We start from the raw sequence: 13,629 nt of genomic DNA on the forward strand, positions 1-13,629 counted from the left end.
CATTTTAAGCAGTGGCAATTGTGATGTTGATTTTTATAAGCATGTCCTGTGGATGATACTTTAGGAAGGATTGTTTTGATGAGAATGATGGAGACTTAGAGGGTTTCAAATTAACTGGACAGATGATAACTTTACTGTTGTAATGTTCACTAATATACTGAGATGAGATGGGCAGTTATTCAAAGCCCAGCTGAAGCATTACCATCTCGTCATATTTTTATATTATATAGTATGAAGAGATTTGGCAATAGCTTGTGACAGAAACCAGCTTTTTCTTCGAAACAAGAGTGCAGAAAAAATCCTATCTACACTCTGCACTACAATGGATGACAATTAATGTTCCGACAGGGAAGGCACTTTTAGCTGTATGTTTATGCATGGGTGTATTACATCTCCCATCAAGAACCGTCTATTAGAGACAAAAAAAGGATGTTTAAGACAAAAATTTAAATAGTATCCTGTCCTGTTACAAGCTCACGTATGACATCACATTAACTGCATCTGCTGAATAATGAAGTTATACCAGCAGTATAATCTGACAGGATCCTGAATGTACAATGATTACTGAATTACTTGAATGGGAAGTTCATGTCACTGAATATGCCTAAAGATATTGTTACTAATAATGAAAGTATGGTGATATTTAAGGGGAGAATTTCATTCAGACAATATTTCCTGATATAGTGAGGAATGAAGGAATTATCCATTTTTGAAAGTATCTGTTATATCACACATTTCCGGTGTACAAAGGCAAGGAGAAGTACGGTACAGGAGAGGGTTACTGAATTATTAGCGCACCTATAACATAAGAACATTAAGATCATTATGAATAATATTGAGACAGGTCCTTGTTTGTTTACTGAACTGCTCATGAGAGATATAAATATGCATCAAACAGTCATAAAGGTATTTCTACAGAACATTTGCCAGAACACATTAGATTTAAAAAACGTCAGCTTAGTGTTGAACTGTCATATTGTATAAGGATGAACATGAACCCTATCTCAATAACTGCCAATTTTTTTCATGATCCTACATCTGTTGGATCCATCAATTATGCCAGAAAACACGTGTGGGTTCCCAGAAATGTTCATGCTTGCTCGACACAAGATGTATGTCGATAATTGTAACCAGATGCTTGTATACTACATGATTCAACATAGATCCCAAACATTTTATGCTTTATGATAGAACATACATATATTTTGGGATTCAAATGCAGACTTTATTAATAAAGAGGTATCCAACTTGTCAGGACCTTTTTGAAGATTTAGCAGAAGGTCTTATTTGTGATATCAGAGCAAGAAAGGATGTGAAAAAAGTGGGAGATACTACTTGCCATGATGTTGTGAAGATCTGTACAAAGTACAAATTATGTGTAGAGTGAATAGTTAAGCAGGAGCAAGAACATCCAAGATTGTGTGCAATGCAAGGTTGTTTTACATTATGTTGTCATAGCAAGTCGTTTATAATACTTGTTGTGTTTGCAAAGTGACAGGAACAACCTAATACCTTGTACACATGGTATACTTGAAGTAACTTGTTGTTTCAGACAGTTGTAAACAGTTGTAAAAGTATAAATATTTGTGTGTATGATGAAATTTGACTGCAGTCAAGGAAATGGACAAAAGATAACAACAAAACACCGGTATTTTTAATATATGATTTATTCTGTAATGAAATCATGAATAAAATTAATTTTTGTCTGTCAGCTTTCCAATATTGTCCGCTATATAGGTTCTCTATTCTCAGATTTAAAAAAGGGTCTTCAAATTTAAACAACATAACAATTTTCCCACATTTCATACACTTACAAATTGGAGGTAGAATTATCATTTCAAGTAGCAATATTACTATAATACATGTATTTAGTTTTTAAAAAAAACACAAAAAAACTTTAAGAATTGGTATGCTTGCTATTTTATTTATCTTTGCCTTGCATCAGAAATTTCTCAATTTTAAAACTGTATAATGTTATATATCTACGGTTTGGTTTCATGCTTTTTAAAATGGTATGTAATATTGAATTTGAAAAAATCCTCCTGGAAAAGAATGGGAAGAGGTTAAGTATTGACTATGAATTCTCATGATAAATTTGATGGTATTTTCTATCTGGAAAACAGTAAGCTACACAATAGCAACAGGCAAGACTAAGCACCCTTTTTCTAGGGAAAGTTATATGGGACTTCTGACACAAATTAATGGAAGCAATGATATTGTTTAGGGTGATGTTTATTGAAGATAAAAGACATCTACATCTAGAGAAACATAGAAAGGGAAGCTTTATAATATTTTGAGTTGCTAAATGACTTACTATTGAATCTATCTGTACATTGTAGTTCTGTTTCTGAATTACTGGACACAAACAGGTTTTTGAATTATTTTTGTTGCTGTTTTGTTTAATACTTTATTATTTTGTCATACTCTACACAAATTACGCTCTTTTATTTTCTTCATAATGCGCAACAACATTGTGTTGTGTTCTAATTTTAGCAAACTATGAGTATAAATACGAGAACAGTGAGTTTAGATATCTCTACTTTAATACAGCTTCTTCAAACAAACCTCATTTAATTTCAAACTAATTGCATTGTCTCATGGAACTCTTTACTTTTATACAGCTTCTCCAACCATACCGCATATTGTAGAACTAACTATTGCTGAATCTGGCATTAGCTACCGTTTGAATTGCTCTGCAAGATCCAGCAGTGCACCTCCTGATCATGGCCTGGCTATGATGTCTGAGTGGAAGAGGAATGGTACAGTTATATCCCCAGGGGAACGATATAATATCCAAGGAACAGAACTGACCATCACTAACCTTAGTTATGGACAAGACAACGGAGCCAGGTTTACATGTTTTGCTTACGAGGATCATCAATCACTGTCAGATGAAAGTGAAGCACTCATCATTAATGTGAAGTGTAAGTATATGTATTCTCTAATATATCATATCTGGTACAACTGATGAAATGAAAGCCAATCCTTTAAGTCTAGTTTGTTAAAAAGTCGTATGGTTGCTTTTGCTTTGAATTTCACACACTAAGTTAGAACTACACATTTTTGTTTTGCCTTCTCTAATATCGATGACAGAAAAATGGCGGTATAATAATAAGGATATATATTTAAGATTAATTCAGAATGATATAATAAACTTTTCTCCAGACTTCATCTCTTTGCTTTACTTGCTATAACAAAATATTTCTGAATGTAATAGACACTCATGCTGTGCCACAAAAAGCAGATGGAAGAAATTCTCATTATTAAAATGCTAAAATCTAGTCGGATCCTTTGTAGCCATAAGCTCCTGGTTCTGGGAACTGATTTATGGTGACTCGGAGTGCTTAAACAGTCATTGTCTGACCTTGAAATCTCATTGAACCAGTCAAATGCTAGAATGTGTGTCAGGGCACTTTTATTTTGATTTCCCATTCTTGCTTACATGACATATATTCATTACTCCCATGCCATTCTCACTTGGTTAGTTGTTGATTTTACCTAGATCATTCTTTTCATGAAGGACATATTACTGCAGAGCATAAATGTACTTTTACAATAGTACTAACCACTGAATTAAACAAGATAGGATTAAATGATCATGGCTGGGCAGGGTTCTCAATAGATTTCCAAACTGAAGAGTCAGTTGATCCTTGACCTTAAAATCTCAGGGGTCAAGAGTCAAAACTAAAATCTCATGAGAAAATTATTTTGGACAGTCATGAGCCCACAGCTACCATACTTCATTGTTGGTAAAAACAAACAATGTTTAAGATTTCTTGGCTCGTGCTGAATAATGAGAAATACTTATGCAGCAGTTTGTAAGAAATATACAATCTCATTTTTGTAAAAGTGTTTCTCTTTCTAGCTATATATTATTGTGTGTATATTTTGCATATGAAACCGACATGATTACTTTATACTTTATTATATTTTCAGTTTTTGAACATATTCTGTTATCAACTGATAAAATCATTTTTTATACAAAACTATACCCATATAACTACTGTATTTACTGCATATGTTGAGACATGAAAAAAATTATTATTTTTGTCGTGTCCCAGAACTTACGGTGAATATTGTTTTGTACCTACATCACGTGTCCCACCACCACCACACCGCATTTTACAATAAAGTAGATAAAAAAATGCTTGTTTGATAAGAAAATGAAAGAAACTAACCTTGTACTTTTATCATTTATTCACTTTTTTGGTCGACATTAGCATTTTCTTAATGGAAAAATATATTCACGAACTCCGTATATTTAACGCATGCATCCATATGGCAGTTGCTTTTGTCAGACAACATAACACATTGATGTGAATATTGAGGAACAAATCATGTTTGGTTGTCCTCAAGGATTTGAATGTTATGAGAATAAAAACTGGATCCAGAAAAATCACATACAGATGAGAGGGAGAGAGTGAGAATTATTAATCCCATTGCTCAAAAGTGTCATTTGTGTGTGACACGGAGTAAGGTAAAAAATAACCAGGAACGTATAATATCCAGGGTAACAATATAACAATATCTTGCAAACAAAAATCATTTTTAGAAATATATTCACTGTGAGTACAAATGACAATCTTTCTGAGTCCATGGGATACAAAAAGTATAATGAAAGCAGGTTAATTTGTGTATACTATTTACACTGAATAACTCGAAACCCGTTTGTGTCAATTATGTCTACAGATGACAAACAAATGAATGAAAGTCCCGGTGTTGAATAAACGCACCTTGTAACAGTGTAAACTCATTATATGAACTTGCCGGTAGGATATGAAATACGAAGCTTAATTTATTGCAAAGCAAGCCTACCCTGGAAGAAGACTTTGGGTTCTTTTTAGCGTGGCGATTTTGTTTTAAAAATTGTACATATGTATGCAAAGTCGGCCGACATGGGGAAGTCAACTTTGATTTATTTCTACCAGTTTTCACTGGGATTTTGAAAATAAATAGAAACAGTGGAACACTTTGAAAGGATAGCTTCTCACACTTTTAAACAAAAAGTGATTCCTCGCAGTCAAGTGTGTCTTGAAATTGAGTTTGAAGCCAGTAGGAACTTTGCAACATGCTTTTTAAAGCAACACAACCCCGTGTTTCTTTCATGGACAATGATGGTCCAGCATCTCCCGGAAGATTTGGATGAGAAAATAAAATTATTTCACAAATTCGTAAAGGCAAGAAGAAGAAAAGACGATTTTGAAGACAAGATGATAATTAACTTGGATGAAACTCCCATGTACTTTGATCTCATTCCCGGATGAACTGTCGATAAGAAACATGTTAAAAGTGTGAAAATTCGTATGACGGGTGCGGATAAAAAGCATCTAACCCTAGTACTTGCAGTTTTCACAGCAGGAAATGTGTTGCCTCTGATGATAAGTTTTTGTGGTGTGAGGGAGCTAAAGGATATTTAGGCACCGAAAGGATGGATCATATCTATGTAGGGGAAAGGTTGGGTTGTTGAGGAGGTAATGCTGCAGTGGATTAAAGAGATATCTCTCAATTATACAGGAAAGGAACGATCTCTTTTAGTGATGGATGCTGTAAAACAGCCATTTAGAAGGGGTAACATGGTGCCTGCAGTTATTCCTGGTTGATGCACCTCCAAGCTACAGCCACTAGACATCATTGTAAATAAACCAGTCAAGTCCGACATGAGGAAAAGCTGGAAAATTTTTATTTGTAAAGCAGCAGAGGGCCTTTCCCAGGCAAATGACACCGCGTATCGTATTACGAGTGGAGATAAACAAAACAGTTGTGGAATGGATTGTGAAAGCAGTCTAATCGCTTTGGGGCAAGCCAGATCTGATCCGAAAATCAATTAAAGTTTGTGGTATTAACAATAACTTGAATGGATGTGACTACAATATCATAAGAGATACTGCATGTGATACAAAAAGACTTCCATTTTTATACTTTTCCTGTCCCGCATCAAGGAGCATTGGCAGCGGATGCATTCAGTCTCCAGTGGGATCTGCAGTTTGCGTAAACCTTCCTACCATTCTGACTGATTCCTCAATTTATATAAAGAGTCAAAACTTCCACTGCACAGATCACTCTCATAGCCCCTCTGTCTCCTCAGTGCTCATGGTTCAATGATCATCTAGACTTGCATATCGCTTGACCAAGGTCTCTCTCAGGATGGATCTTCTTTCGCAGTGCAGGTGATCTCACCTCCACAACAGCCCACAAATTATCCACCTTTACTCTTTGCTGTTCTCAAGCGATCTCTCTTCCAAAACAATTTTTTGGGCTGAGTTGCAAGTATCATCATTCAGACCAGGAGAGCCTCTGCATCCAAGGTTTATGATGCAACATGGAGAATATTCCGTGATTGGTGCAGTAGGAAATGTTTTGATCCTTGCTGCCCCACTATAATTTTGTTGCTGATTTCCTTTTGTTTGCTTTCATAAGAAAATTCACAATCAACGGCTATAGAGCTGACATTTCAAACTAAATTCTCTCAAGGCACTATACATGGTTTGGATTCGCACTTTACCTATCTTGTTAAATGTTTTGAGCAGCAGAGACCTGTCTCGCTCTCTGTAACATCTAGATGGAATTTTTCTTGTTTTTTATGGTCTTTAACCAAAAGCCCCACGAAAAATTGAGTGAAGCTTCTCTTGAGGATCTCACTCTAAAGAAGATGTTTCTACTTGACCTCGCCTCAATGCGACGATGAAGTGAGATGCATGCCTTATCTATTGACACTGCCTGTATCCGGTTGAATGGAAATTGTAATTTGGTGTATCCCTCCTTTGTCAACTGGGATTAAATTCTATAAATAAATGTTAAATACTTAGTTACAAGCAAAGTCTGCCCTCTGGGCGGTGCACATTTTCATGAATGTAAGGTTAATAGGAATAGGTCTCACAATAATTCATGACCTAGATTAACTATAATGTATCCTTATATCTGGTCTCATTGCTTGTGCTTTTAGTTTCAAGATCTTTCTGCATTTTCCTGTCACAGTTGTGTCAAAAATAAAATTTCAGATGGAAAAGAAATTGCCTGATATTTTCTTTCCTGTTCCATTTGAACTGATTTTAATAAGGGGTCACTTGCTCTTTGCACACACTTTCAGGTTAGTAATCCACAGTGGGAAATTAAATTCACAGTGACTTTTTCACACTGCATTGAAAACGTGCCACTGTTATGCATGTATCTAAAGTAATGAAACTAGTTGAGTGCAGTAAGTTTGGAGGGTGCAACTCAAAATACGCAAAAGCAGTGACCATTTTTTAAACATTTTGTATTATGTCACTGTAGAGCTGGAGCAGTTAAGCAATAGCAGCAGAGGGGGCAAACAGACCACTTGTCTGAAACCTAATTTGCTTAAAGTATAAGCTTCTTCCAAAATAAAATAAAAATAAGGTCACTACTAACCTGACCGAGAGTTTTGTTTACATACTGGAGGTCCAGCCCCTCTGCTGCTATCAATTTATCCAAAAATTTTATCAAGTCCAATACGATATCTTGTTCTAGGATCATGTAAATTTATTGTTATAAACCCGTGCTGGGTTGATTGTGCATGTGAAAAGAAATTTCTGAATTTAATTATATCCATGTCACCGTTACACCAAGTTTGATGAATATTTCGGAACGTATGCGTATCAACTCCATTAAACATAACTAAAATATTACAGTTATCTCTGATTACTTTTGGTATTTGTGTGTATCTCTGAGTAACAGAAATCACATCAGTGTTTTTATGTCTGCCACGTGAAAATATTCTGGCAGGGTATGATTGTTTGTCCAGCATCACATAATCGTATACAACTAAATTATTAATAAATCCGTCTAAAACATCAACACTCGGCACTTCATCAATATCGGTTATATTGCGTTTTCATTGAAATCTTTAAGTACATCATAACATCGTTGATCATCAACTGATGATGCTACCAAATATAACATATCCCATTTTAGCCATCTCATTATCAGATTAAGTAATAATTGCGTCTTATCCGATCCAGATGGACCTATTATTATCATTCTGATCGAATTTGGCAACACAGGATGGTGTTTAATTGGCTCTTGTTTTCGTGTCGCTGAGAAATCAATTATATCCATATATAAATAATATGAATCTATAATGTTTACGTTGTAGAGTTAAAACTCCAACTAATGATCTATCTACGGTTACAACAGAAAATGCGAGAATAGCATATGGTGGAAGGTGAGCAGTATGTAACAGAAAAAAGTTTTCGTTTTTACCCACAGAAGATGGTGGTGATACTGCTAAATTAATGTCAAAGTTCCCAGGAACCCCATGGGCTAAATATCCTGGAGAAAAACGTCTACCAGGATATAATTATTGTGGTCCTGGTACTCGACTTGATATCAGGCTTGACAATCAGGATCAACCAAAACCAGGTGAGTGTCCCGTAAATGATATTGATAAAGCATGTCACGTTCATGATGTGGCTTATAAAAATAAAGATCTACAACATAGGCATATTGCAGATGTGAAGTTGATTCATTCGCTAGATTCCATAAAAATTAATAATATCAGAGAATCATTAGCCAATTGGTTAGTAAAATCTGCGATGAAAGGTAAACTCATATTAAGGGTTGGTAATTAATTATAAATGGAATCAATTTATTATAGTCCAAGGGGATATTGGAGGGGTAAAGCAGCAATTAGTAAACTCGCTGATGCAGCAAAAGTCAAACAGTCTACTGCTAAAGCGTGGTTATCCAAACAAGCAATATGGCAAATTTACCTACCATCACCAAAACGAATTGAGTACGCGTATTTCGATGTTAGTGTTCCTAATGAAGTTCATCAAGCAGATATTCTGTTTTTACCTTATGATACGATTAAAGTACGTAGACGTCAAATAACATACAAATACGCGTTAACTGTCAATGACGTTGCAAGTAGATATAAAGAGGCAGAACCGTTATCAACGAAAACATCATCTGAAGTAGCCGATGCGTTTGAACGAATTTATCAACGAGGACCATTACGATGGCCACAACTATTGCAGGATGATCCTGGCAAAGAACTTCTTGGTCCAGTATCATCGTTAATGAAGCAACATAATGTCAAAATCAGATGAGGACACACTGCAATGCATCGTGATCAGGCAATTGTTGTTGAACGATTTAATCAAACACATGCTGAGTGGTTATTTGGATATCAATACGCGAATGAAATTTATTCAAGACAAGAGATCTCGTGAATGGGTTGCAAGATTACCAAGTGTGATTGCCACGTTAAATAATGAAATAACTCGAACAACCAATATGAAACCATTAACGGAATTACCAAAAAAAATATACCTGTACAACAACGTGATTTTTCAACACAGCCAGTATTAGGTAATATGACCGTAATATATTTATATGAACGAGGTGAACTTGAAGGTGGTAAAAAAAGAGCGACTGATCCTATTTGGAGTATTACGACACACAAGATATCTAACATAACAAGATCCACTGGTAGACCAGCAATCTACAGACTAGATTCAACTGTTCCTCAACGTGGATTTGTACGTGAACAACTACAACTGATTCCTAAGAACACACAATTACCACCGCAATCACTTAACTAGCACCCCTACGTCGATTACATTCAAGACAGGTCGACATCGTGTTTTCTCGTGTATGGCCAAGATGGTTATCTTTCCTATCTACGGTAAATTGTCTTGGATCATTTTTCAGATACCGCCATAACATTATGCAATTACAACTCGCACAGTGATTATTCTGCTGCTGTTTCAGCGTATTAATAAATTCAACATCAAGATCAAAGTCGCGTTTATTTTTTTTATCACACTGTTTATATCCAGCTAAATTTTTTCTTATTATGTCACCGTCAACATCATCATCATTGATAACTGACTCGTCCAGGATAATCCTTCGTAGTTGAAATATTTTTTATTCGTGCAAGTACTTATATTTTGTGCGATGATCTTGAGCACACCTGCAATTGATGTTGTAGCTGAAATACAGATTGTTACGGCTACTGGCGCCATCATTGTTATCGTTGATAATAATACGCCGGTGGACAAAACAGCAGTGTATACTGAATAAACGATTACGTCAACGATAACTAGTCGTCATTGATATTTCTTTATTTTACCGTATATTGTTCGACTCGAATTTTTAATTTCGTTTGCCATTCACGTGCTTGATTGTACCTGTACGATGCTGAGGTACTCATTATATTTTATACAGTAAACAATTGAGGTATTTCAGCTACAAATTCTAGACACCACCAGAAACATGTTGCAGTTAATTTCTTATCAGCTGCTTCCAGGATAAATATTTCTTCATTTCAGCTATTTAATATGATAGACACAACTCCAGAAAACTTGTCGGTGGAATGATGCCATGGGTACGTTGTAAAAATCTCGAATTTTGCAGCAATGAACACAGACAGCCTGTACACGCCAGTGACTGTTGCGGTATATTTAATAGTTTTATTTTGCTGTGACCATGTTGCGAATCCAGATCACACAGTGTATACGATATTGGTAATATGCCCGGGAGTTATTCCGGGTGAAATTTTAATCAGACTAATTCTGTAAACGATATCAGGAATTCCACTTACTACATCTTCTAATATTTTTTTAGTTGTGTCTAGGTTAGTTTCGATATCAGAAAGTTTTATGTCAACGGCGTGTGGAGTGCCGAAGAATTTATCTATGGGTTCATCGTTTCTTTTAAAAAATTTCTTCGAAATCTTCCAAAAGCGCCTACATGCACATCATACTCTGCTTGCAATGTGGATAATTTACCATCAACGGTGCTGTGCTCGGCCCGCAACGTGTGGATAATTTACCGTCAACAGTATTGTAGTTGATGACGTATTTTTTGGTCACGGCATCTTCGTCGGATGTTGGATCTCTTAACACTGTTATCTTGTTTCCGTTCATACTGAGTTCACCTGCCATTGTGTTGCCGGTGTTTCTTACACGATTAGCAACACTTTTTGTAATTTCATTTCTGATGGTTATAAATGATATACTTGAATCCCTGATTCTACCACCGTCAGTAAACATAGGAATGTTATCCATGACCGCACTGAGTACTCGTCGAATTATATCATTCCATTTGATATCGCTAGTTTTTAGTTTTCCGTATCGGTCCTGAAAAATAACAACCTCATCTGGGTCAACTCCAGCCGGGTTCATAATATCAGCGAGTTCATCTTTAGTCGCGTACTTCGACAAATCAATGTCGGATTTTTTTTTCTTACTGGTAGAAGATCTTCCGTATATATCAACCATCATAATTTAAGATCTGTTCAAAACGAAGCGGTTACTTGTATAATCATGCATGACTTTATGAGGTGCCGCGAAGGACTTTGATATAGCGTAGAGTACATTAATTACTTCACTGCCGCATATTGGCGGACCCGTCATTATTTGTGTTGGTAGTGTTGAATACCAAACCACTGAGTGAAGTGGCGCGACATACTTGATAAACTCACAAGGTGGAGCTAACCCGTACGAATCAAAATAAACAATTCCACATGGATCAATTGCATATGCGGTCCAATGAGTACCAGGTCTTGAATTATCATCGAAATTGATAATACCTGTTTCAGCGCTTTTTGGTCGGTCCGGCAATTGATCTCGGATAAAAACGCCTCTGAAGTTTTTTATTTTTAGTTGTTTAACAGCATCAAGTAAATCAAAATATTGATGCTGGAATAATTAATGAAGTGATCCTGGAAGCCTCAGACCTCTTCCCTAACGAGATTCCCGTAATCTTAATCCGGTCCCTCTTTTTTATAGTCCTCGCCCTGCTGCTTTCTTTAATGCTATTCCAGCAGTGGTTCCAACAGCACCTAATGCAGCTGCTTTTGCTACGGCAGGTACGGCTGCAGCAATTTATGCTGGAATATCCGCGAGAAGTGGGAAAATACTGCTTGTTTTAATTGAGTCTTTAACCGCACCTGCAGAATGATTAAGTTTGACGCCTGTTTTTGATTGTTTGGTGCTGTTGAAATGCTTAAGTTCACGTTCTGATAATGATAATTTATTTTGACCGCCCGTGATCTGATCTCGCTTTAGTAATAATTTCATTCTGCAGTTTTTTGCTGAATTTGATTGAAGGTTTTTAATCTGACCAGGAGTCAGACTGACACTAACGTGATGATATGGCATTTTATGATAATACTTGTGTTTTTAAATAACATGATTAAAGATTTTCCACTGGTGCATCAATAACCCTCATTTGACCACTACTTCCTTCAAGTAACATCGCTTTGTCACTGAGTATGACCGCGATTGCTCTGTAGAAGGCACCACTACCTGGCGGGTCATTAACATGAGCTCGAAAGTGTATATCAATGACAGATTGCTTGGATAAATCAAGATGCTTCAGCAAAAAGTAATAAATCGGATACAGATTTATAAAATCTGTGATATTTGCAGCCCAGTATCCACGTTTTGATCACGTCCCATAAATGACATCAAACGATGATATGCACGCGTGATTTTGATTAAAATTTAACAATATATTTTCAGCTGGTTCTTGATGTCCATTTATCCGCAAGGAAACTTCATCAACTCCAAGTTTGTCAAATATCATATGTGAACGTTCTTGACTATTCGTCCGATCATTATTTTGCAGCACTATAAAAATATGTCCTGGCGCAGAAACACCTTGCTGTGATGCTATATTCCATGTGAATAAACCATTAACATTACTTTGAACAGCATCTGTGGTTACTGTTAACCATGATAGCAATGATTTACCGCCTTGACCCGTAAAAGGGAGTAATTTTTGTTCTTCAATAATAGATGGAATCATTACTGGCATCCACAATGAAAGTTTCGTTATATTTACTTTACCAGCATCAGCAACACCAACACCTCGCCAGACTGCATCATTATCATCATCTCTCTTACGAGCACAACTGTGTGTTTAGCTCCAAAGATGACCTTTCTAACATTTCTGCAAAATCCAAAGATATGAGACAATGGAATCGCATACGAAAAACTTCTATTATCTCCTGACAACGCTGCTCGGCGTGTTGCAAAGCCTAAGTTGTCAGTTGCATTAACTTTTCCCATGATATGAAAAGCAGCACCTGGTCTGGCTGCATATTCGTGACCATCATCAGCTGATTGTGGATCAGATGCAGTACCTACTGGTGTCCATAATTTAATATATTGAACATGATCAGCTTTGTTGGTAATATCCTTAGCAAACATCATTGTTGTACCGGCTGATCTTGAATCAGAATATCTCGCTAGACCAATTATTGTTGTAGCAATATCGACATCCTTCTGAACTGATTCAATATTTTTTCCATCAATCATGTATGTGGTGCTATCAAACAGCGCCATAATCCCATTTTTGACAAAACCAACTCGCAAATTGGCATCATATGGCGTATTAGCCACAACATTCGTTACAAGTTCACCTTCTACTTCAATAAACGCCTCAGCGGGCAAGAAATATCTACTTGTATCCTGAACCTGTAATTTGATTCTCCTCCGCTGATTTGGTTGTCTTGTGTCATAGGAATAGAAGTGATAATCACGCATCTTTGAGGACCGGTGCATCCATGTCAGATGCTAGGTCGGACATACGCTTAAACATTTTATTATAATTACTAATTTTCCAAATGGTGATCTAAATTATCGTTGTCTGACATGAAGA

At 36.2% G+C, this 13,629-nt stretch overlaps 1 protein-coding gene across 1 annotated transcript in view; it reads left to right on the plus strand.

Moving 5' to 3' along the window:
* Positions 1 to 1,216: 1,216 nt before the first annotated feature.
* Positions 1,217 to 13,629, plus strand: part of LOC149782434 (nephrin-like) — a 58,352-nt gene continuing 45,939 nt past the window's right edge. Inside the window, exons 1-2 of the mRNA XM_089935138.1 lie at positions 1,217 to 1,358; positions 2,622 to 2,924. Of these exons, the coding sequence (XP_089791264.1) occupies positions 1,217 to 1,358; positions 2,622 to 2,924 (445 nt within the window). The remainder of the gene's footprint in view (positions 1,359 to 2,621; positions 2,925 to 13,629) is intronic.

The sequence above is a fragment of the Sinohyriopsis cumingii genome, chromosome 15 (assembly GCF_028554795.1).
Source record: "Sinohyriopsis cumingii isolate HCF-2022 chromosome 15, ASM2855479v2, whole genome shotgun sequence".
Taxonomy (NCBI): domain Eukaryota; kingdom Metazoa; phylum Mollusca; class Bivalvia; order Unionida; family Unionidae; genus Sinohyriopsis; species Sinohyriopsis cumingii.